Genomic DNA, 25,547 nt, shown 5'->3' with positions numbered 1-25,547 from the left:
GAGATAGGCATGCATCTCCTCTCTCCCTGAGTGGAATCCCACAGGAACCGTCGAGGTCCTGCCAAACCTCCGCATCCACCTTTTCCATCCTGAAAGCCTCTTCTCTCACTCCCCTGACCATCGTTAAGACGACAATGGGAGTTGGACACATAAGACATTGCGACATTTTGGAGTATAGCGTCGCGTGGGGAATAAGAATGCCGCAGGGAGAAATAGGAGAAGGAAGGAAAGAAAGAAAGGAGGAAAGAAAGCCCTGCCAGTGGACCCTGCAGCATACCTGATATAAGCTCTTACGTGCCGAAGACGTCTTCCGGGATTCCAAGAATCTCCGGAGCAAATCGGCCACTGAGCGTGCAAATAAATCGCCCCTTCGGATAGACGCTATACGCTATCACAGGTGGCTCGCTTACTCGCTCTCTTTCTCCCCGAACCATTGCCCTCGGAGCAGCTCTTCTTCCTCAAACTCGAGCAATTTTACCCCCCCCCCCCCCCCCTACAAGCCCTCTCATCACTTAACGAATGCAGTCATTTATATATGTATATATTATACAGCTTCATTAATCATAACACTCTACTGAGAAATTCCTCCTTTCTTTCCCTTCAACGATTAACGCCATGGAACAAAGGAAAATGTAGGATCGGTTCTATGGAAATGGAACGAAGATAAAAGGAAATGTTGCAAAAATTATATATTATTGTGAAAGGAGCAATCGTGCATAATGAATGGTTGGATATTTATAAAGATTTATTTCCGGTTTTCTCCGTGTATATATATATATATAGCTATATATACTTTAGGAAATTATTGCAAAGCTTTTTATGGGCTATTTGATTTCTTAAGCTATATGTATTTAATGGAGTAACTTGGGGGATCCATTGTGAGTGGGTATTGAGTGTTAAAAGACGTTTTACGGTATAAAACGAAGCAGTTGAAGCCACGGTTAAAGCTTAGCGGCTCCTGCATGGGAGAAGAAAGGAAAGGTGACGAGGGGAAAGGAGGGAAATAGCCATGAAAATGGGCAAAAGAGTGTGGAAAGAGTAAGAAAGGTAAAAAGGTGTTTAAAGTGTGTCTAGGCTAGTTGGAGAGGACGGTTACTCCAATGGGAGTGGCGCCTTCTTAACAATGCGCGTCCAGCCATTCCAGAACCTCCCTCAATAACATTTTCTCACAACAATACGTTCATTGTAGCTCAATTATAACCTTCCTTAAACATTGATTGTTTAAAAAACTATGAAAAATAATTTCCCCCAGATATGGACACTGAGACATTATCAAGGAAGAAAGACAAATATTTCGAGTAGGCGATATATAGGGGAAAACAAGTCTGATGGAACGAAACACTGGCCACTTCGCGTTTTGTTGCTAAGGTGCAGGATTATCAGTGAAATGCTGCGGAAGAAATAATTTATCATTTTCACAAGCGATTTTTATCTCGATGCCCTAATCGGTTTACGCGTGGTTAAAGATCGAGTTAAATGCGAGTATAAAGATGACGATGGAACAAAGTAGTCCGTTGGTCTCTTTCGACTATATAGGTTTGACCGAAGGGATAGATGGAAGGAATGAGGGGGGAGGGGGGCGGGGGGTAGGTGTAACACCGAGAACTAAAAAGAAAACGGAAAACATGACTCCGGAAAGATAAGGGGAATGGACAACAGGGCATCGATAAACTTCAATTTCTAACAAACGAGGAAAAAGCTGGCCGGATATATCGTAGACACGCCCTGACATGCTGTAAAACCACGCATATACCTTATCGCACCGGACACTGGCTACAACAGATAACAGTAGCCGTTTATAGGGATGATCATTCTTCGATACCATACACTGCTCCCCCTATATGCCTATATATTCTCTTTCATCATCGCACCAAGTAACACGAATTTTTCTATTCCAAACAACATCGTTCTTTAATTTCTTCCATATTGTATCTTTCACTTTTAAACCTCGTTGACTCACCTGAACCCTCTGACTTTGGTCACGCAGATGTACCAATGATCACTGTACACGATGTTGAGTGTACTCGCAGGTTGGCACAGGCAAGAGAAGAGTAATAGAAGAGAAGAGAAATCCGTAACGGCTGCGGCAGTCGGGCTTGTTTTATGGTAAAAGAAACAGCGTCATCGAGAGGCTTGCCGAAAGACGGTGGAAGACAGAAGACACTTACCGAGATACAAAAATATCAGCGTGTCCAATCGTTGAGCCACTAACGCGTGACGTCTCCAACCCAGTCTACACGACCAGCACTAAACTCTCCGTCATACCGAGATTCAAGTTTCTCTTTCTCTCACTCGGACAGAGGACAATTCGTCACGAGTATACATTGGAAGATTAAACCGCACGCACAACCTTACTTGAGAAATTTGTATAAACTAACTCATGGATTTGTTCGATAAACCCATATTAAACGTGTAATTCTTCGTTTGTACGTCAGATGACTTTAGGCTTGGTCGAATGACGCTTCCTGCTCGAACTTGGTGTGTATATATATATATATATATAACTGAGTAGACACGCCGTATCGGGTACTAAGAAAATCTGTCGCCACTGTTTATGGTATTATAATAATACGGCAACTTGCTACCTTCGATTGTTCGTCCATTACCTGAAGATAATTACCGGGGCACCGGAGTCCTAAATTAATTCCATCAAGTCTATTATTAATGATTTATTACCCGAGACACCTTGTCGCCAATTTTCAATAAATCTGTATAATAAAGACTCGCTTTTTCTGAGCGGCTAAAATAATTCTCGGCAGCCTAGAAAAAGCCAAGAAAGTCGATCTGAAATACAGAAGCAGTGTATAGTAGTATATAGATCCGACAAAAAACAAACTTCGTCTGTAAAGAAAGATAGCAAGTACATAAATCATTTAGCGTAAATAATATTGTAAAATAAAGTATTTCAATTAAAAAAAGTAGTGAAATCCAATTGTTAGGCAAGTACATCTTTTTATAGCAGCAAAAGAAAATTTCGAAAAATAAAAATAGTAACACAATAAGACACGTATGTAATGGGTTATTTTTGGCGCGATAAAAACGTCTATGATTTTCCTATTCAATTAGCATGACACAATCCACAGCAGTTTACTTGTCATAATTGACACCACACGCTTCAAAATAGTGCGTCATAAAACTTCGTCAACATAATGTTATATTTTAAAATCACTTGACATTGAAAAATGTACTCAAATAAATGACGATTTCAATCATGTATTGAATTTTAATATTTACACAATAGTATCCGAGCAATTCAAAGTTGAAGAGCAAGTGAAATATTTACAAAAGAATGCAGAAAACTGATTTTCTCATTTCTGCAAACAGTGGCTTAGCTTTGGTGGCCCTAAACTATTGCAACTACAGCGTCTTGTGGTATCGAAGAAAGGTACTAAACGATTTTAAATTTCATTAACTGACGGAGCCAAAAATTCGAATGTTACAATCGAAACGTGTTACAATTGACTCCGGTCTCCTCTATATAGTAACCAACTTCTGGGCGAAGAAATCCGCGAAAAATTGAAGAAGAATTGAAGTAGAAATTGTTTCTTTATATATATATATATATAACGGAAAAACAAAGAATGAAATTTCGAGAATGCATGGTTTAGCTGTTTCTTACCTTTATGGTCTCATTTGAAAGCTATTTTAAAACGTATTCAAATGAGACTAGAGTCAAATGATGTCAAATTATATACGTATTATGAAATGTCATCAAAATGTAGTTTTAGGTTAAGACGGTCAAACTTGCTGTAAATGTTACACGGTAGCGCTTGGCGGCATGTACTTGCCATCGAGACACTACCGCGTCTCTTGATACGAACCCTACTCTACCAGACGTTCAGGGACTTTCATACAAATATAACAGCACGCACGTAGGTGTCATTTATGTTCCTAGAACGTTCCGGAGGACTCAATTTGACACATTGAAATGTTTCGGAAAGGTTTCTGCCACTATGCGTGCTACTTGGATCGTAAGAAGTGTGTGAGGGAGAGGGGGTCGGAAGAAGAAGGTTTTGCAGAGGTTCGTGTTGTGAGAGAGACTGTCACGCGACAGATTTCGCGTCGTTTACAAGAAGCGCGCGCTTTGTTTGGGTGAGAAAGAGATGTGGCTAGGGGGGGGGGGGGAGGGGGGGAGTACTGCGAGGTGGCTTTCACAGTTGTTGAACACGCGAGTAGGCGTTCAAAGTATAAGAGGGGTATTGTGGGGGAGGAGTGGTATAGTGCAAAGTATAATAATAAGAGAGCTCTGGGTATACATGGAGAGCATGGGTCCTCGAGGCACTTATGCCCTCCGAGAGAAATTCGGGGGAAATGAGGTAGTAAAAGAGTAAGAGGGAAGAATGCCGTTGGTCCGTCCATCGGGATTTCTCTTATCAAGGTAGCATCGACAACCGTGAAAGATCTCTTTTCCGAGCTGGATGGTGGAATAAGTCCCTTCTCCGTCTACCGTTCTCGATCCTCGATCCTCCATCCTGCTTCCTCCAATCGACCTATCTCTCCCCAAAATAGGTCTTGTAGTACTTAGGGTTCATCAAGATAACTGCGCACTGGCCTGGCTTTGTGTCTCTGCTGGCCTAAAAGGGAGAAGAGGGAGAGAGGGAGGGAGTGAGAGATGAGATGTAGGGAGGAGGGGGAGAGGGAGGTAGTACCACACTATTGGTATTGTGCGTGGGGCTTGTGTTTTGGTCCATTGGAGAAGCAGGTTCGCGAACCACGGCATTGTTGCACTCGACGACGCGCATTCGCGTCTTTACTCTCGACAATTGTCACACAGAGAATATGTCGTCGTCTCGCATTGGGACGCGCGAGACACGAAAATTTTCATTGTGGCGTGCCCTTCCATGCCCCCCTCTTCTATTTACCTCTTCAAAAATTCCTCTTTCATCGATCATCTTCCGTGTCTTTTACTCTCGCGATGCACTTTAACCCCCCTCTTGTTCTTTTGTAACGCTTCCAAGGACCTCGAGGACACTCTTCAAAAATAATATATATAGCACAGCAACTCTTTTGCGTAAATTATATTTGCATCTTTTGACCCATTAAATCATAATAAAAATGGAAATGATATATATTGGCATATATATAATACATAGCCGATATTTGTTTATCTAAAAAGATGTGGGCAACTCGCTAAGTGGTAGGTGATTGTTGGTCGGCTGAGTGCAGGGGAGCTACTGTTTGGGCAGAGGCGAGATTGTGGCGGAAGCAGAATGGTATATATATCGACTAAGGCTGTAACGTAATGAGAGCGCATCTCGAATGTCGGTGCATTAAGATAATAACAGAGAGACCGATGATGGGAGCGCGCGACCCTTTTTCCACCTTTCCTCCTCAGCATCGGTTATTGCCGCACCTTTCTCTCGGCTCCTCTTCTTTTCTTCCTTGTCCGCTCGTCAAAGGAGCCGAGGAAACACGCTCTTGACACGCGTCAGCGTGTAATAAAACCACCTTGCTTGCGCGCCCCCACGCTTTATTCTTCGCCTTCCAGAATTATTAACCAAAACTGCTTGCGAGCATAAAATACTACTCAGTACGGCACACGAGTTATTATTTGCCCATGAATCGCCGCCAGAGCAATCCACCCCTTTTCTATCAGAACGTATATGACGGATAGAATTCAGCACTCGTAAATCCAATTAACACGACTGTATTGAATTTATGAGATCTATTTTCATCGTGCACTTTTGAGCCTCGCTTTAATAAGATCTCTCCCCGCGATATTTTTAGTAAAAATATCAACGACTTTGGGAAACGCAGCACAGGATATTATAAAATAAAAACGATAGGGGGAAGAAGAGGGGGAAAGAACTATACATAGGAAGTAAAAGTTATTATCGGCGAGAATTTGACTTTGGGAAAGAAGATCGCGTTTGCCGGAGCCAAACAAAAGAAAGAGCTTTATCTGAAAAGAGACCCTGGGGAATCGCTGCAAGAGCCGACTCTAATACCCCAACCCAATTCCTTTCCTCCTTTAACCTCTTGGTATATTTTTGATGTTCGCCTTACCACCCTTGCGCCGCCCACTTCCGACCACTACCCCAACCACCACCACCTATACGGTCCTCTTACTTTTCCAAAAGTCGTTCTCCTTTATCCTGGACCACGCTAAGCTGGCGGCCCTTATCAGTTGGCAGCTTTGCCATTGGTCAAGAAAAAAGATCACGAGCCTCTTCGAATCTCCCTCGATATTCTCGAATCGATTCTACAGTTTTGCGACGTTTCACACGCGTCGATTATTTTCATGCGGAAATATTATTATTTGCTTTTGAGAAGGGATCCGACTTGCTTTCTCGGGATTCATGCATAAAAGATAATAAGTAACCGCAAGTTCAAAATCACGCTGCTCCACTTGTGAAAAGAAAAACGATCGACGACCCTACTCTATTGGTTGCTCCGCACCCACCAGTCGTATTTTCGCGGAGGATAATAAATTGGCCAGAGTCGGAGGCAGCGATATTTCCAGCAGCCCTCCGAAACTCACGTACCAAAGTAATTTATCGCCGCTTCTACCCTTCTCCCTCTCCCCCTCTAATCCCCCCCCCCCGTATTGTCTATGCCGATATTCCGGGTAAAAATCAGCATTTGGGATAGAAAAATATCTCCGTGAAACATCGGCATTATATATACACACGCACCCCCTCCCTCTCCCCCTACTTCTCCAAACAAAGTGGCTGGCGATAAGAATGAGAAAAATTTCAAAATTCCCTATCGACAAATCATTTTTATAATTATATTATTGAGAAACTTTGCAAGAAATTAGTATAAAGTGACATGCGTGCATCATTAATTATCTATGTTTGTTGTATACCGTGCATGGTCGAATGAGGCAACAACGACGAATGGTTTGCGGGAATGAAGAAGAGAGAATCGAGCAAGTGGAAAACTGGGAAGATGAGGCGCGGAGAGCGCGGGGATGAGGGGATATAGTGGGTGGGAGTAGGAGGTAGAGGAGAAAGAAAGAGGAGAAGCAAGAGCGGTAAAAATGAATCGATAGGCGGAGTTTTTCACGAGCGCCGCTAGAGGCGCTGGAGGGGTGGAAGAGGGGGGCAGCGATAGGCGGAGTCAGGCTGATTTAGGGCCGCCATTTTGTGACAATGGACGAGAGGGGGTATGCCTATCTGATTGGCTGATCTACGGACTTCTCTCGTCCAGGACAAGCTTCTACAGATTGTTCGGTTGTACTCTGTCGGTATACTCCAGCCACCCGACAACCCGGCAACGCTGTCGCTCTCTCTTACTCCTCCTCTCGTATAACCCCCTACCCATTCTACTTTACCCCTTCCCTCGCTGCCGTACCAAACCATAACCTCTCTCGCTCGGCTCCCTCTCTCTTTCTTACCTCTCCTCCTCGTTCGCATCCGAGCCCGAGGCCCGAGCCTCGAGCCTCACTGCCACTGCCCTGCACGTCTCGTCAACTATTCCTCTAACCACTTTGTTTTCCTCCCTGCTTTCTCTACTTCATCCAAGCGATAATCGACCAAATCATACTTTCAACTAATTGCCAATATTCTCTTCAATCGCACTCCGCAATCTTGAATTACAATTGAAACAGAATCGATACATTGATAGGTTGAGCCTGCATGATATTGGTCCCTGAGGAACGACAGGTAAATAGCGAGTGCACAATGAAAATTGTGTTTCTTTAATTTTTAATATAATTTCTATTGGCGTCTACACATTTTAACGCGTATGGATCTCTTCCTTATTTCCTGTTTTTTTCTATTTTATTCAACTTATTGTATTGGGCGCATCGGGTGCATTTGTATGGCGTTTGTCTAACCATGTACGGCGCGCTAGCGATAAAATGACTTATCTACTTACACTTAAATGTCAAAGTTTGTTGACAATTGTGATAACGATTATTTTCGGTGGTTACTACCTATAGAGCATCAAGTGACTTAAAGACATCTTTTAGACTTATTTTAGTCAATTGGGTGACTAAAACAGATGTGAATAAGAGAGCTTTTAGTCAAGTGTACTGTATGGGTAACTTCATCCTTGTGTGCAAGGGTAGGTTATTTATCGGAACAGGCCTGCCATGGGCATGGTTCAATTCTAACCGATCATCTCTTTGCTCTTTCTATATATATATATATATATATATATATACGTGTGCACACTGTGACTACACCACTGCCCCACTCCGGAAGGGAAGTGGCAACAAAGTAAATAGATTTCATTTATTACAACCAGCTTGAATGTCCCCAATTGCTCGCTCGCTGTCCACTAAAAAAACTGTATCAGCGTCGAGCTCAACGCGTTAAAGGACTAAGAATGATTTCACGGAGTGAAAAATCTGTATCAAAGATGCATATCGATGCGAGAGCATTAAATGCTTAAGGATTAAAGTCGAAGCGTGCGAGATAAAATTGTGGTACGGTGTGACACGATTATTAGAAGAGGGGACAGTAAAAAAGAAAAGAAGAGACGATTGTCATCTAAATTGTTGGTCGGTGTAGAGAGATGCGTGTCTGATTGGAAAAGTCATGGAGGGAGGAGCTTCTAATATCGAATGGTATATATATATATATATATAATAGCTGTAGAGACTTGACCTGGGGCAACCTGTAAGTTCTCTCTCGGACTGATGAGACACTGACTGCTGGCTGAGAGAGCTATTTCGTTGCCATTCATTCCTGTATAGCTGCGCGCCTCCCCTTCCTCACTCAGATTTCAGAGACATCGGCTTTCGAGAGGCGTATATATCTTAATCGGCCTATCTCATCTAGATAGGCCTCCTCTCGCGACATCAAGATCGGCACGGTGTGTGTTCGCGCGCACAAACACAGATGCCTGCAGCGCGCGTTAACTCGACGCCTGCTGCATTCGCGCGAGCAAATCCCTCCACTGTGTATGTGTGTACCCAAGTATCTAATATATCTGGACAGTGATCTTGGTGAGGTGGGCACGTGGCACGCGGGCCTCTCGTTTACCTCGATCCGATCTAAATTCGGCTACGTCCGATCATGATGCTCTCTCTCTCTCTCTCTCTCTCTCTGTCACGGGCACATCTACAGTGACTCTCGCACGGGCCACCCCCCCCCCCTCTCTATACTATACTTTATATACAAGTAGAGAATGCCTCTCCCGACACACATACACACACACAAATTTCATGCCCTTTGTTGCTGGCGATAACAAGCGCAGAGTACTACCCTGCATACTCCACTTTTATCTATCTTGTACTCGGATAATTTTACACTCGACGATACGTCTCCCTCGCGAAGAATGCCGCATACCCTCCAGTCCCTCAGATTCAGCCAGATAAACCCATTTTGGATTCTCCACTCCGTAGGAATTCACCCTTGCTCTCCCTTATGCCAGCCCTTTAATCGTCCCCGGATACGTCGTTAATTACTCGAGAATAAACGCCAGCGCTAATCAACTTGTTTTACTTTTTGTTCCGCTTCGTACGACTACATGTATTTAGTAATCTGAACCAAGAGCTATCGAGAATATTGCGCTAAATTTTATTTTATTATAATTATACCGAGGTGGCAAATGAGGGATTTCGTTTTATCCCTCTGTGAAGCAATTGGCATTTTGCGCTGGGAGTCCTGCGAGAGCATATATATGTATCTTTGAAATGGAGAACATTGATCGTAGAATCGAGGGAAAAACATTGAAGGAATTACGACGTACAGTGGAGGTGTTGGTTTTGCTAATAAGATTGGCGTTTGGTGGGGAGAGGGAGAGGGGAGTTTTCTCGGTGGGTATAGTGCGTTGACAGGATGGTTAGTGGGAGGTGGGGGGGGGGGGGGGGGGGGAGAGGCCGTGCATTAATGTGGCGGCGGCAGCAGTAGCGGTGGAATTGGAATAGAGAGAGAGAGCGAGTGGAGTGGAGAGGAGGTCTGGAGGTATAGGAGCAGGGTTTCGCAGAGTAAACGCCCGGTAGGGGGCTGGACCGGATCGGTGGGCGACGTGGGCGTGTCGAGGGAAAGTCGAGTTTGACCGAAGAGAGACGAGGGTCCGCGAAGCAGAGGGAACGTGGGGGCTTTGCGGGCTCGTGTTTTCATGCTTCTTAGTTTCGCGCCGGGTGCCACGATAGACGCATCGAGTCGTGTCTGCGCGCGCGCGCGTTTCACAAACAGCAAACCAAACCGCGAATTCTCAATCTCTTTTTACGAAATAGCACGCTTTCAAGCGCGTTCTCGCTGCTCGGCCATTTCGATTCAACCAACGTTCCACGATAATCGTGCGATATGAAGAAGACCGAGCAAAGCATCGATAAATGCGCCGCCGGTTATTCTTGGTGAGATCCAACTGTTGGAGGAGAAGATTGGGACCAAACAACGCATCTCGTCGGTTTCTCGCCGTTTCATCGAGGTGAGATCGATATCGGCGCGGAGGAGGAGTCTACGATATATCTGTAACAAGAGAATACAAGAATAATATTCGTATGGTATATTCGGTGGCTGCTCTCCTCTATCTCTCTCTCTCTAGCTGGCGCGAGGAACTCTTGGAACCTCCACGATGTGTCGTGTGTGTGAACAGTGCAGTGTCTTGGTGCTAACATAGTGATAATCCCTCCCTGTACCCTAACCACGTTGGAACTACTCGTCGCCGTTTTATCGCTGGGATTGTCGCTCGAGATAAGGTAAGGATAGGATCGCTGACCGTGTTAGATTATCTCCTTCCTTTTCTCAGTCCTTGCCACTTTATTCATAGCGGCTCTCTTGTGTGTCAATCGTGTTCGCGAGTGTCAATCGGAGATTTCGCTCGGGCCACCGGCCACCGCGCGCGAAACGCGTCCCGCAAAACTCTCAGTTTTCATCATCGTCCCTCTTGACTTTTAACGATTGTCAGCTCAACGGTGCGTGCCCTGTTCATCCATCTCAAACTGATAAATTATTATACTCGATTTCCATTAAGATTTTCACGATTATTCCCGGTAAGGTTATCAATTAATTATCATATTGATATATATGTAATACCACATGTCCTCCCTTTTTCTTGATTTTGGGATTTTGGCAATTTTCCAAATGGCTACGCGAGGAATTTCTCTTGAGGCTGAATCAACGAGAAAGAACATCGGAGAATAGAGTCGAGGGGAAAACAATTGCGCGTGGATGCCGACGGCACTCGGCACACAGGTAGTTCGGACACAGTTCGGGCTGTTCGGGGCCCTCGCACCTCGATCACGGTCGTCCGCTCGTTGGACTCGCTTTACCGAGAACTCTTTGCTTCCAAAACAAGTCTTTCCTTTGACAAAAAAAAAAAACACTACTTTTTATCTTTCACGCTAAGATATTAGTTGGCTGATCCGTCCATGATTATCATCATAATATTGACAAATCTTGCATCTATCGTTACACTTGTTTGTACTACTGTGAAATTGTTATCGGGCCTTTAGAAACTTTTACTGGTTACTTTGTTCTCGATTATTATATACGGAGAAATGAGGCTGGTGGACAGTTTTTCGACGGTTTCGATTAAAAGAACATGGGCGATATTGCAATACGCAGAATTTTTATCGGTTATGTGCGCGGTGTCCGCATGGCATACATATATGTATACGATATATCCCGAGTATGTCCCTAGGACGTAGTGAGAACATAGAGAGAATATCCAAGGGTCCAGTGAACGTACTTAGGATGTCCCCTCGGTAACTTCGAGTGCTATCCAAACGGGTAACGTCCGGAACGTTCCTGAAACGTCATTGGATTCTACTTGACACGCTGGAACATTTTAGGAAGATTTTTCACACTACGCGTTTCACATCTAAATTTTTTACTGCTCTTCTTTATTGTTTATCCGCAAGACTCTGGTTCTTCCAGTAGTGAATACCTTCGGAAAACCTACCACCGTACACGCGTACAAGTTATTTCGAAAGTTAAATCGATATAAGATAGATTTCTTGACGCTATCGAATGATACGGTTCTGATAAGCACCCTTGTGTACTTATTGTAAAGGAGGAGCGCGGTAGAAAAATAGGCAACGTTTTTCACCACTATGAAAACCCACGTTAAAGATACGATTTAATTAATTGTCAACGTGTCCAAAGAATTTTTCAAAATTATCATTGTTATCTCGGATACTCTAACGAAATATACCGAGTTTGTGTATTCATGTAACTATTCCTTATCGATCTTCAAGTAACAATATCTCCTAATAGACGCGTCTAAAGTTCAACGTTCGATTATACCGATTAGATTGATTGGTTTTGCAGTTTTCTAGTTACGAATGAAAAGATTTACGAGTGCTTTGTTCCTCTCTCTGTTCTGCTATCACAATCGACGATTACTTCTCACTCGAAGATTACAAAGCTTTCCGGTGATTTTTAAAATTCCTGTAGACTCGTCATTCGCTGAATCTTTTTATTCCATCGAATGGCACCTTCGTGGTACAGTTTTCGCAGTAATGGACCAGATAGTCTGCTGGAAAATTAGTAGACAATGGTGATATAAGAGGAGGAAGTAGAAAGGAACGATAGGAATAGATTTGATTTTTGGATTTTTGGTGCGAGAATTGGCGCTTGCGCCTATGAAATTCATCCAGAGCTCTTGTCCTTGAGAGCGCGAGCGAGGTTGTGTCGCCGGATATTCCAGTTAGATATTATATTCGAGAGACGATAACCAGTAGTGTCAGAGACTCGAATCGTCTTTCGTAAGCGACTACGCCGGCTAATGTCCTTTCGACCTTCGGCTTAGGCCCGAATATTCCAAGAATATCATCCGTACATGTTCCGCGGATCAACTTTGGATTCTCTTCCAAATCGCAATTTCCATCGATTCTTTTTTTCTATTACTGCTCCACACCGGAAAGCACTGCCATATTTGTCCTGTTCGTAGGATCAAACATACATGAATAGTTTGGCACAGGAGTTTGGAAATTTTACTTTTCCAATTCTAAATTAAAAGGTCTGACAGTGCGAAAAACAAACACACAATCCATTCATTTCTTTTTTCTTTCTGTTGTTTCAACCACGTGCAAGGAAATGAGCCATTATCGCTTTATCGTCATGTATTAATTTTTTTAGTCGTCGCGTATCCTGTGCCAAAGGCTCCCAAGAAACCAGAATCATCTTAAAAGCACTTTTCTGTCGAGAGTGACGCGGTACTGACGGTTAATCTGTCCTTACGACAGTCGTCTATGCGTTTTTCAGAAGAAATCCGTGGTCAACGCTTTCATTTCAGTCATTTAAACTCGTTCATTCGTACAGTTTTCTCAGGAATAAGCAGATTCTCGTTTTATTACACTCGTTCCTTCCATATATTCTGGTTTTACCACTAGTATATACACACATGTGCGTGTGATAAATTCGAAGCTTTTCCTCCGTGCATAGGGCTAAGTGATGTTTGGTTGACGCGTTTGCATTTGGTTGGAAGAATCATTGGGTTTTGCTTTGTGCATGGAAGGAAGGCGAGGTTAACGAAATTCGATAAGATTAGAAGCTTTACGTGATCGGCCACTGATCACCGATGGAGTTTCGTCAAGTGGCTATGTGTGTATAAGGATATAAACAGGATTATGTAACGCTTGTAGGTAGATCACGTGGGATTAAAGTCAAAAGATTTGCAAGAATCGGTGGAGTTTCATGCTTGCCTGCTAACAGTGCGATCTTCATTATTTTATGGCACAAACCTCGGCACAAACTTTTCCATTAATGCCTTGTACAGCATCTTTCTATATTTTATATATATATATATATATATATGCAAGATAGATGCACGGGTGTATAACCTAAAAGATACTGTTTTTCATTTATCATATTGGTATCTAGATTAAAAGATTTATGAAACACTCGGGATAGAAGTACATGCACCTATGTGTGTTTGTCGATATTACAAACTGCGCTAATATATTTTAGCAGCAATTCTATAATCACGGTTATTGCTTGTACGCTTGTTATCTCCATTAAATTAACATATTTTATGGCCGCGGCTGCGACAAACGTTAAATGCCTCACAAAATCTTATAAGAAATTATATATATATATATATATATATATATATATATATGTGAGTTTTCGTGTGTATGTATATTATACAGTTGGGATCACAAGCGGTGAAACGTGTATTGAACGATCGCGCTTCTCCAGAAATTGTTTTCGCCAGTTTTCGACAAAATTTCGACTCGGTAAATGCTTGCTAAAATATTCTTATTTTTGTGAGAGAAAAAAGTTGTTATCTCTCCTCCATCTGCAATGATTAACTGACTAGGGGTAATCTCGTGGCCTTAGATCATGGGCGCTTGATAATGCTTGATTGATCTGTTCAAATTTGGACGTAAGCATTTGATCGATTACAATCCGTTTTTGCCAATTAGCTTCCAGACATCTATGTGGTCCTTTAAAGCTTATTTCTATTTTCTATTAGTATTTATTTCGAATTTTCTGTTTCATCATTCACATTTAACGAACGTACAGCTGGTCTATCGAAGCTTGTAACGTATCTTCGTAATAAAAGTGTAAGTGCTGAATGAGAATTTTCTCTAATTAATTATTTCACTGAATTCTCCAAAAGTTGCGCGAATAGCAAAAATAATGAGATAAACGAAACCTTTTTCAGGGCCGATAATCAGAATTAATTGTGCGTGGGGCATTCCACGATATTAATCTTATCTCTCGGTGCTTTCATATATATAATAATATCTTATCATCTATTGTTTTCGAGTATTTTATTTTGCTGTTCGTTGAAGTGCCTCGTAGTTGGGGAAAAAATGGTTTTTCTTTTCTTTAAATATATAATTATTTGTGAAATTTGCATGTGCTTCGCAAGAATCTGCCTTAATTTCTCCAAAGTTTTACACTCGATTGTTCAGAAAGACACTATAATCTCCGTTACTACATAAGAGAAGTCAACGGTACGATATACCCATTTAATTTCCAATCGACGGATGATGATTAAAGAGGAGCAGGGGTCTCCCAGAGAGGAATAATATTTTTTCGACAAGAAACTCGGTAGTATAGTTAGAAGCTTGTTTCTCGTGGGTAAAACTGGTCCCTGTTTTGATTATTCCTGCCCCCGTTGATGGTGTTGAAGGTTGGTTGGGAGTCGTGCATATCGAGGCCTGCCTCTCTCTCCGTAGGTTATTACTCTTTATACTCGGACTCTGAATGTGACAAGTTTGTCGTCGAGATGAAACTTGTGCAGGAGTTTGAGGGGGGGGGGTGGGTGGTAGAGTTTTCGAAAGTAAGAGATGGTGGTGGTTGCACAGTTTTTTTAAATAAATGGAATAAGAAGAAGATGAAGGAGAGCGCAGGGATAAAAAGTTAGGCCGTGGACTGGGACGAGGATGAAAATGGTCTGAATTGCATCGTAGGAGGGTAAAGTGGTGGGTGTAACGGCCATGATGCAGAGAAGCGAGCGTAATATCGTTGCGAGGAACGTTGCACTCGGTCTCTCGGGCCCTTTGGCGTTTTTGCTGCTAAGTTAAAACAGCAGGCACATTATGCAGTTGGCTGGACGGCGATCGGGGAATCATTGAGGCGCTTCGTGCTCCTCGCTCCTCTCTATTAATTTACTCGCGCGTGTCTGCGCCTGTATAATGGCGCCGTTATTTACGCGACATGGAAAACTTGTAAAGACACCAACGAACGGAGACCTATGGAGGGAATATTGAGGAGGGCGGCGTTATGCGTTCGGCGTTTATACTCGACGGACGAGCACCGACCACTCTGCTCCGCTGCTCCCTTGTCAAACCGACTCTTGCAAAGTTCTTCATTATACCTATTTAGTATTGGTATCGAGTTACGTATCAAGCACGAGCATTAACGAGCGTCATCCGAGAAATCCCTGAAAAACGAGAGAATCTTTGCTCGCTTCTCTCCTTTACGTATATATACAAACCTATGGATCCTTACCTCTCCAATAGCAGTAACCGACCACTAACTATTATCACTGAATTGACTAATGATCTCTAATGTTTTTTCACCATTCGTTACAGAGGGCCAGTGTGGTACGATCCAGCCGTGCGGTTTCTTCGCGAAAGGGGAAAGAGGGAAGGAAAAAAGGGACAAGAAGAAGAAGAAGCACCTATGATCTCGTCAACGAGAATGCTGCTTCTCGTCGAGGAGCATTTTTGGCAGGGTTCCTAATTTTTTCCTTTCCTGCTACTCTCCCTCTCTCCCCCTCTTTCTCCCTCGCTTCTTCCCCAAACTCGAGGCTCTCCGCCGCTCCGGCTAATTACGGAGAAAAAGAGGAGGGAGCTGAGGTTTTCGAATAAACTAGAGAGTTAATAAAACGGCACGAAGATTTTGGACACTATGGACATGAGCAGCGAGTCGAGCGCGCCAAGGTGGTACGAACCACCGAGGACGTCGCTGGATCCGCCTTCGGGGGGGGCCGGTGTCGCCGGGGTAGTCGGCAACCCCGCCGACTATAGGGGTTACTACCCCCACGCCGGTCCCACGGCTCACCACCCCGCAGCCGCCGCGGCGCACTACGCTCACAGTGAGTACCATCAACCTATATTTATATACATAGTTGCCCAGAAATTTCAATTTGATTGGCCCTTTCGAGGATCCTTTTAAAAATGGGCAGAAAATAAATTTCATACAGCGCTTGGATCAGAAATGTAGGACGTTGGAGGGTAATATTTATAATTGGTATAGTTTCACATGTGTGCGTGTGGTAATACGGAATGGTGGAGAAGTACGAGATTCTTTTGTTCAACGAAAGAAAAGTGTCAACGAAAGTAACGGGAAAGTTATTTTTCCTTGAATCCAAGTCCTGATTTATTGGTTTAAAATTGATTTATCTCAGCAATTATGCTTTTACTGATGTAATAGTATATGATACACACACACACACACACACTCTCTCTCTCTCTCTATTTTCTACTTAGTTTATCCTCAAGAATATGTGGTTAAAATTAAAAACATCATTACTGTTACACTCTGTATACCTACATGGATTAATCATTTCTTTTGTCACTCTTTCCATTCTACTACTACTGCTTGTTTCATCTGATTCTCCATTCGGTTCAAAGTGGTGAGACTATACACAGGGTGTAAAAATTAAAATTGCTTCTACCGTGAATGTTATATTCTCTTTATCTTCGTATCTCTGTAGAAGATATGAATTATTTGCATAACGCCTTGGAAAGAGTCGAGCTGAAATGTGTAATATTCTAGCTGTTATGGAATTACGAAGATCGGCAAAGATTAATGTATATAGAAACTACCCCGTGGGGTGACCGAATTTAATGGAAAATGGATTTCCGTTTAATTGGGATGCTTCTTCTCGAGCAACGTCATTGCGTTAATTGGTTTTTCGGCAGCTGTTACAGAGGAAACTCTTGGAATCTTACGGGCGAGGATTAAAAGAGATTGGAGCATGGGACTCTAAGCAAAGCATGCGAGGCGAAAGGTGAATGAGGGGGGAAGAGGGATGGGGGAGAGGGGGAGGGAGTTTGTGGAATTGAAAGAGGCCAAAAAGTACGCGAGGAGCATTGAAACTTGATCCAGTCGGTCAGATCTCGAAGCAGAGCAACGCGATATCCCTGATTCGTGCCGACGTTCATGTATCATACCAAAGTCTCTGTTAGATCTCGAGGCTCGAAAAAACATTCTTACTCGTCGAAATCAAATCTCGCCTCGCCTAACCCTTTTTCCATTTCTCTTTTTTTTTTCTACTCGTGCTTCTCCGAGGAGTTGCCAGATATATTTCCGGTTGTGAAGGACGACTTTTGCAAAACGGTGCAAAGCCTCCTCATGTTTGTGTTTTGGGAAAACGATGTTTGGGGTGGTGGATATAGTAAAAGAGGCTTAAGTGGCAAGGTTGTGGAGAAGCGAGGTGAAGTGGTAGGTGTGCGAGAGGCATTCGGTCCTTCCAACTCTGTACTCTTACCGTGTCTCTCTTGAAAATAGCTGCATGCGTTATTGGAAAATACGCGGAAGATGATCCGCTAACTTATCTCTCTCGCGCGCGTGTCTCCTACATCCTATCAATTACCGGTCCACCTCTCCCTCTCTCTCTCTCTCTCTCTCTCTTTCATGTCACGCACACCGTTAACGAGAGATGAGGAAAAAGATGAGCCCTGAGAAGAGTAGCCAAGTATATGCGAAGAGAGAGAGAGAGAGAGAGAGAGAGAGAGAGAGAGATGGTCTATCCCATTCCCGGCGGCTACTAACTATAAGCGAGTCCTCGAGGCTCGAGCAGGAGCACGACTCCTGTCCCGTCCGTACGCCGAAGAGAGCGACGGGCGCGCGGCGCGATGCGGCGCGGCAGCACGTATGTCCACTGCAAAACGTGCACATCGGCCAACCGACGCCATCTTGCGCAAATGCACACGCCAGCCAAAGGCGGAGCTTCTCTTCCACGCGCTTCCCCTTTTTCCTCTCTCAAGCTTTTCTCCCTCGATCCCCTTTTTCATCCTTTTACACAACCAAGCATTTCTACTCGCAGTTATATACATATATATATATATATATATATATATGTTACGCGTATACCACAGACTCCTCCTTTACCCTCCCCCCTCCTATAGCTTCCTAGGTGCATCATCCCTCAAAAGTTGCTAATAATTTTTCACTCTCATCGCGACACTTTCAAAAATCAAAAACCCCCTCGAGAAATTGCAGCATGTATGCACCGAGCAAAAATTCAACTTGAGAGAGAGAGAGAGAGAGAGAGAGGGATGGAGGATGCTTCGAGCGGGAGAAGCACGCGAGGTGAAATTGCATATTATTAGGAGAAAGCTGCTGGGGGCAGTTGCCAAAATGAGACGTTATTTTCCTTTGGAATTTCGAGCACGGTCCGGATTTTATTATAGGGCGGGAATTAAAAAGGGCCTTTTGGCCTCTTTCCGTCCTTCGAACCGAATCGCGCGGCTTGTCCGTTGCGGTCCGACCACTTCCTCCCTGCATCTTTAATCTTTTAGATATACCTATACATATATATAGTGTAGTGTAAGAGTGAATATCGAGCAACAATGCAGAGACTTTTTAAATCCTCGAACGTCGAGGGCGTGCTTTAATTGGTTAATCGTGGAGGAACGTGCGCGCAGATTCCGAGGCAGTTTTTGCCGTTGCAGGACAATGCACTGGAAAGTGCAAGTAGACGAGGGGGAATAACAATTGAGCGGTAAACGCGCGTTAATTCGTGGTTGCTTTAGAAACTCGTCTAGAAAAGTCTTGGAAAAGTACGAAGCTGTCCGTGCCAGACGAGCAGAACGCTTCAGACACCTACCAACAACGTATACCTCTAATTATTTTCACTCAATCTGATTAATCATGCAAATATGCTATATTATTAATGATGTTATAGAGCAGGTCATCTCTATACATAGTATAATATTTAATGGGGAAAATGCGATGGAGATTAAAGCTGCGGGGAGCTGGATCTTTTTCAATCGTGTATATATATATAGCTTATCTCATTTCCGTTTGCTCGTCCACGTGCTGCTGGTGTTTGCTGATAGAATCATAGAAAATCAGGAAGGAGGGAAATTGGGGTGGGGGAGGGGTGAAATAAAAGATGACCCGAAGAAATAAGGGAAAAAGCTTTGCTCTCTGGTAGCGTGAAACGAATAGAGAAATCGAGGCTCGCTCTGATTCTTTGTATACATACGTCTGGTACACAGATGTATTAGTTAGGGCTATGGGCGCAATGACGCTAAACTAAGGTCCTTTTCACAAAACGAGCGCGGTTTGCTTTGAATCCTTTGGATTCTTTGAGGTTGACGTTGTCGACGCCTCGCATAAAAGAGAGAAGCACTATGGTATCACCTCCCAACGCTTAATTATCCGGAGTAGTTTCTTTGATGTGGATTACTGACCGAATCGAGATACGACCCTTGGTTTGTGTATGTTGTATCTTTTCGTTCTCACACACACACACACACACACACACACACACAGGTAAATAAACTCTTTCATTCGCGCGTCCACTTAGAATGTTACCTAGCTACCCTCTGTAATATCCATTTTGCCAACTGAATTCTACGGCTCTCCTATACAAACATCTTTACGCGATAAGTCTCTTATTCACCCTAGCTTCTCTATCAAGTTATTACGCAGCGATAAGGATCGGTGCAAAGTAGCATCCAGCGAAAAACTGGATCAAAAGAATTGAAATGGTTTCAAAGAAATCTAGTCCTCCGATTCAAACTACGCCTTCATTCTTATTCGCTCCTTTCGAGCAACTTTCTTTCTCTTTCTCTGCACAGCCGTGCGTGGATGCGACACGTCTATACCTTGTAACAGGTGCGTTCTGAATTTTGAAAGCCTACAATGCGTCGGAGCGAACAAGCAATTCAATTAGCAACGGTTGCTTAATAAGTCGCATTAAAACAGTCTAGCGCGCTGAAAACCTTATTAAGCGGATAGTCAAGTTTTTTTTCATTGTAATTTCTTCACCGTGCGAGTTTATTTATGCTGTGTGTAGTATTGCGTGATATATATATATATATATAGCAGAGTTCTTCATTAATCGTGCATCGAACGTCTGGAGCAGAGGAGACGCGCGTTAAAAAAATGGTTAAAAGTGCTTGATAATTGTTAATGTTGAGGCAACAGCGAGACTCGGCGTTTATTGGATTTATTTCTGAACGGTGGAAAAAAAAGCGTGGTAAAATATGAGTAGTGGAAAGTTCGGTAACTCGGATGGAACAACGAAGGTCAGGATTGCCAGCCAGGTGAACCGACCACTTTTTGTCTCGTGCATCGAGAAAATTAGCATATTTGCACTTCTCTTCGGTGTATAATCGCGCTTAGTTACTTATATAGCTGTACGATACGAAGGAACGTGTCTATTGTACGAGAAGGAAAAGTCGAAATATAAAACGGAGAAAGTATTCAAGTAAATTTCAGTGTGCAGCTCATTGGTACCATATCTCTTCGTTAGCAGGAAAAATAACGTTTTGGTAGTTGGCATTAATGAGAGAAAAGGAAAAAAAGGGAATAGGCGTGCGTCGACGTTAAGATTAATATATATGCGACGCGACGGCGAGGCTGAGGCGTCGCCGATACGTTCCGCGCCTTCCATACCTACTTCCCTCTCGCCCGATATACCTATAACTATTTCTATGGACTTTCATGAATATTCATGCCTCGGGGTGCGTCCAGCCACGTTTTCGAAGCCACTGATCAACCGCAACTATACCGCTCCCAGCTATATATACCATCCAGCCACATTGCACGAATATCACTTGATTCCAGCAACGGGCTTAGCAGACTTAATCGTCTCAATCGTCAGCAATAACCTGCGCAAGGTACAAGGGAATCCTCTATCATCGGTGCAATCTTCCAAAGTGCCGTGTATATAAATATAAATATTGAGCTCGGTGGTAGAATTGGTTAAAAGTGTAATTGGACATTCGACTTTAAGCGGTGGTACGCGTTTCGTCGAAAAGCTCCGCATGCGATCCAGCAGAGGCGGAGAAAGGAAAGAGAAATTGAGTCTTATTGTCAGCTTTCTTCGAGCTTGTAGGACAAGTTGATTTTTGTCGAGCGACACCTGATAAAAAGTAGTTTGAGCGACCAACGGAAAAGCGGCGCCTTGTTCGCGATAAGACCCGTTTGCTCGCAATCCGAGCACCTTGGGAATCGAACTCTGCAACGAGAAAGAATTGTGTGCAAGGCCCGTGTCTGGGACTCTGCGATGGCAGCGACGATTTTCGGCTTCGGATCGCTTTGCCTTCGCTATATATATATATGTGTGTGTTATTACGCGGAGTGTGTTTGTCGCACATGTACGTCTCATGCGCAGGGTGGGATATGCTGCACCCTGTTTCGTGTTAAATAGCGCGATCGTAATGCTCTGATTTATAGATCGCTATATATTGCTCTCTGCGTTGTATCGTGAAAAATGCAGTAGGTGTTTGATACTGTGTATTGCTGACTATTGCACGCAATGAAAAAATATATTCTTTGGTGTAATAAAGTTCCTTCGGAGGAGGAAGGGAAGCTTACCATATTCCTTGGATGTGTCGGCAGGTGTCGGCAGTCTCCAAATGCTAAAAAGAGATGCCAAATTTTCATTCATTTGTCGTCTCTTCTCCACCCCCTCGCGCCCCGCCTCCTGGCATCGTGCGAGTAGTAATTAGTTAGCCGGATATCAATTATAATCTGTTTCGCGTGTTTCCTTTGACAGCAAAACTTCCTTCGCGAGGATAAACATATAGTTGCATGGGTGTTTCTAGTGTTTTTCCATTGTAATTGTAATTGACGAAACGCGCGTTACGTACCTTTACGTGTATATATATATATATATATATATATATATATATAAATAGTACAGAGACTGTCGAAGGAGGAAGGTCGAGAGTTTTGGTTGGGGCGAGGTGCAGGGTGCGGGGTCTCGAGGAAGGCGGAAGTTGTTTTTGAGTGCGGGGGTGGCGCAGGGGCACGGAGGCGGTTCGCAGAAAGGGTGGAGTTTGGCAGAACAGTTTCTCGTTATCAGCGTATGCCGTGAAGTAGTCGGCAGAGCAGAGTTGGTCTGGGAAGAACCAACCAACCACTCGATATATCGATCGTCCTTTCTGGCCAGCTAGCTTTGTCCGTGCACGAGCGTCTACCTTGATTCCACTATATATACACACACATATATATTGCATACATGTAGTTGTTATTCCGTTGCGGAAAATTGCTCGCGCGCGGTACCGTGGGTTTCGCGAAAGCTAGGGAAATGACGAGAGAAAGAAAAGAAAGTAAATCCTTGTAACCATGTGTCTATCGTTGGGTTTTTGCAGCAAGGATGTCCGGGAGCGGAGTGACGAGCAGTCCAGTGAGCCAAGTGTGCAGACCACACTTTCACAGTTCCGTGCTGCATCCGTGGCTGTCCGGTAACGGGCCGGACACGTCAAAGACGCCCTGGGCATTTCCCACGACGACAGCGTCGACGGGAGGCAGTGTGACCGGTGACGAGAAGCCGCAGAGTCCTCTGGGCTCGTCCCTACCGCCGACCAGTGGCAGCTTGACGAGTCACGCTGGAGGCGGAGGTTCCGGTGCCGGCGGTCATCATCTTTTCTCCTTTCCCCCGACGCCGCCGAAGGACGCCACGCCGGACAGCATAACCGCCAGCACGACGTCGAGCAGCAACAACAACAGCAACACCGCGGCCAACAACAACAACTCGAGCGGGAACCCTCTGTCCGGCCTCGGGGGCGGGAGCAGCGAGTACCAAGCGGCGGTGGCCCACGCGGCGGTAATGGGAGCGTTCATGCACCATCAGGACGCCCTCGGCTCGAGCTCCTGCGACGTGAAACCCGCGGTGATTCTCGGCAATCATCACGGCGCCCCATCGCCGCCGCACCATCACCATCAGCAGCAGCAGCAGCAGCAGCAACAACAACAACAGCAGCAGCAGCACAACGGCTCGAGCAACGTTGGCGCCACCGGAAGTAACAACGGTAGCAACAACGGCGGCAACGGATCCTCTCAAGTAAAGCAGCGCGAAGGTAATAGCCAGTCGGGCGGTGTTTCGGGCAACCAGCAAACGAGCGCCACGCAGCAACAGCAGCAGCAACAGCAGCAGCAGCAACGGCAGCAGCAACAGGACTATCAGGGGAACGGAGGTGGTGGCGGTGGTGGTGGCAGCAACGGAGGTGCTGGCGGGGGCGGCAGTGGTAGCACCGGGGGCGGTGGTAGCTCGCCCAGCTGCAGGGACAGCTACGCCGCCGCTGCTGCGGCAGCCGCAGCCGCCGCCGCCGCGGCCGCAGCGGCCAACAACCACCACGCCACCTCCCAATACGATCCCGCGACCACCGCCTACAATATGTACCAACACCTCCAGTATCCCACGACCCCCCATCACCCCCATCACCACCATCACCTTCACCAAGCTTCCGCGGCCAGCGCCGCTACCTCCGCCTCTCACAATCCTCATAACGGTCTTTTCGGCCATCATGCCGCGTCTGCCAATACCACCGGCCTTCCTGGCTTAAGCCCCGACGCGAAACTCCTCGGCGCTCACGTCGCCTCCCACGGGAACACTCCAACCTCGCCCGGTTCTCAGCAGCAACAGCAACAAAAGCCCAGGAACAAATCCAGAACTTCCGCCGGTAAGCGGCACACACTTTTCTCTCTCTCTCTCTCTCTCTCTCTCTCTCTCTTTCTCCTACCTCGGATCCATCATTTCCACATCTTCGCTCTTTCTCTTGTATTCTTTGGTTCTCCTCTTTGCTGTCCATTATGGGAGTTACTTGGTTTTTTACATCAACTTTAGTTTTTTTTCCTTCCTCCCAACAGTCCCCACCTCTCTCCGCTTTTGGTTTCTCTTTTACTAATTCTGCTTACGTTTTCTTTCACTTGGGTTTCTTTTTTTTTTACATCACTGTGTTTCTCAAAAACCTCTCCCAAATCCTCTCTCATCGCATTTAATCCAATTTCATTGTTTTACGCGACGCTCCCTGATCGGCTTTCGGCGACGGTCGTTCGAAACAGGATCGATGAAACGTTCCTATCAAAGACAAACGGGCGAGTAGTCGAAAGAAGGAGAAGCGAGATTGTTGCGTGAATAACGCGAACGAACGAGCGAACAACCCAACGCAGTCACTGTGATTTTTGTATTTTGCCTCACCAATGTTTTTTGAGTGGCACCCACGAAGTAAAGGAGCGCGTAGCACATCACCTGATTTTAAAGTGGTACACACGATATGGCATACACAAGAGCACACATTTTTTTTTTCAATGTGGTGTGGCTACTGCTGCGTTTTATTTTTATCACCGCAAATATTTTTGGACCTCACGGGGGCTATGTGTGTATATCGATGCGATAAATACTAAATATATATATATATATATATATATATATATGTATATATTATGACACGAGAATAATTCTTTTCAGCGTAGTACGAGTATAACGATAACGTCGAGTAGAGAAGTGTCGTTTGATTTCGATAGGTTAAAATCTTGAGGGAAGACGCAGGTTGCGCGCGCGTATATATATATATATATATATATATATGTAGGTGTGTTTGTGATCCGTGGCATTGCCTCGCGAGGAGTGGCTCGGACGGAATGGTCTTTGTTTTGGAATGCTTGCTAGTATGCCACCTGTGAAAGGAGTAAAAGATGAAGAGGAGGAGGAGGAGGAGGAGGAGGAGGAGGAAGAAGAGGAAGGAGAACGAAACGGTTGAAAACTGCCGGATACGGTGATTGCGGTAATAATAGCCAGTCTCCCTGACGGCGTGGTAAAAATCCTAATTCCAGGAACAATGGGCCGACTTCGCGCCGTGGAAGCCCGCTAATTAAATCGACTTACGACAGCCGCACTTACACCACCGTACCTCCAGGAACGTGCGTGTACGGCAAACTCTGGCGCGTCATGACCTCTCCTGAAAAATCATTAAACTCGCGAGCGGAAGCTGATGTACTTGGAAGCATTGAAAAGCAGCCGAAGATAGAGAACTCCTTGGCTGGACCTGGACGAACATTCCATTTGCTGGAGAGTCGCGGATCGAGTTGCACGAGTGTTGTTCTTATTGGAACTGGACATTGATTCGCTCGTGGAACGCTTGAAATGGCGAACAGCCAATGGGGCAGAGGGGATAAACGGTCCCCTATACGCGCAGAGATGCCTCATGGAGGAATGCAATTTTTCATGGAACGCAGACTCGTTCGACCTGAAATGATAGAATCGTAACCCATCAGCCGTGG

At 44.6% G+C, this 25,547-nt stretch overlaps 1 protein-coding gene across 1 annotated transcript in view; it reads left to right on the top strand.

Annotated features, from left to right (window-relative positions):
* The first annotated feature begins 10,044 nt into the window (after positions 1–10,044).
* The window catches only part of LOC136774397 (GATA-binding factor C-like), a 55,558-nt gene continuing 40,055 nt past the window's right edge, over positions 10,045–25,547 (top strand). The window contains exons 1-3 of the mRNA XM_066728666.1: positions 10,045–10,597; positions 15,890–16,395; positions 22,637–23,947. Of these exons, the coding sequence (XP_066584763.1) occupies positions 16,209–16,395; positions 22,637–23,947 (1,498 nt within the window). The 5' untranslated portion in view covers positions 10,045–10,597; positions 15,890–16,208. The remainder of the gene's footprint in view (positions 10,598–15,889; positions 16,396–22,636; positions 23,948–25,547) is intronic.

This window comes from Prorops nasuta, unplaced genomic scaffold (genome assembly GCF_024137725.1).
Source record: "Prorops nasuta isolate Cenicafe-Biocafe unplaced genomic scaffold, Cenicafe_Pnas_1.2 PNAS00006, whole genome shotgun sequence".
Taxonomy (NCBI): Eukaryota; Metazoa; Arthropoda; class Insecta; order Hymenoptera; family Bethylidae; genus Prorops; species Prorops nasuta.
Note: the sequence above shows the minus strand (reverse complement) of the source record. Positions and strands in the feature narration are given on the sequence as shown.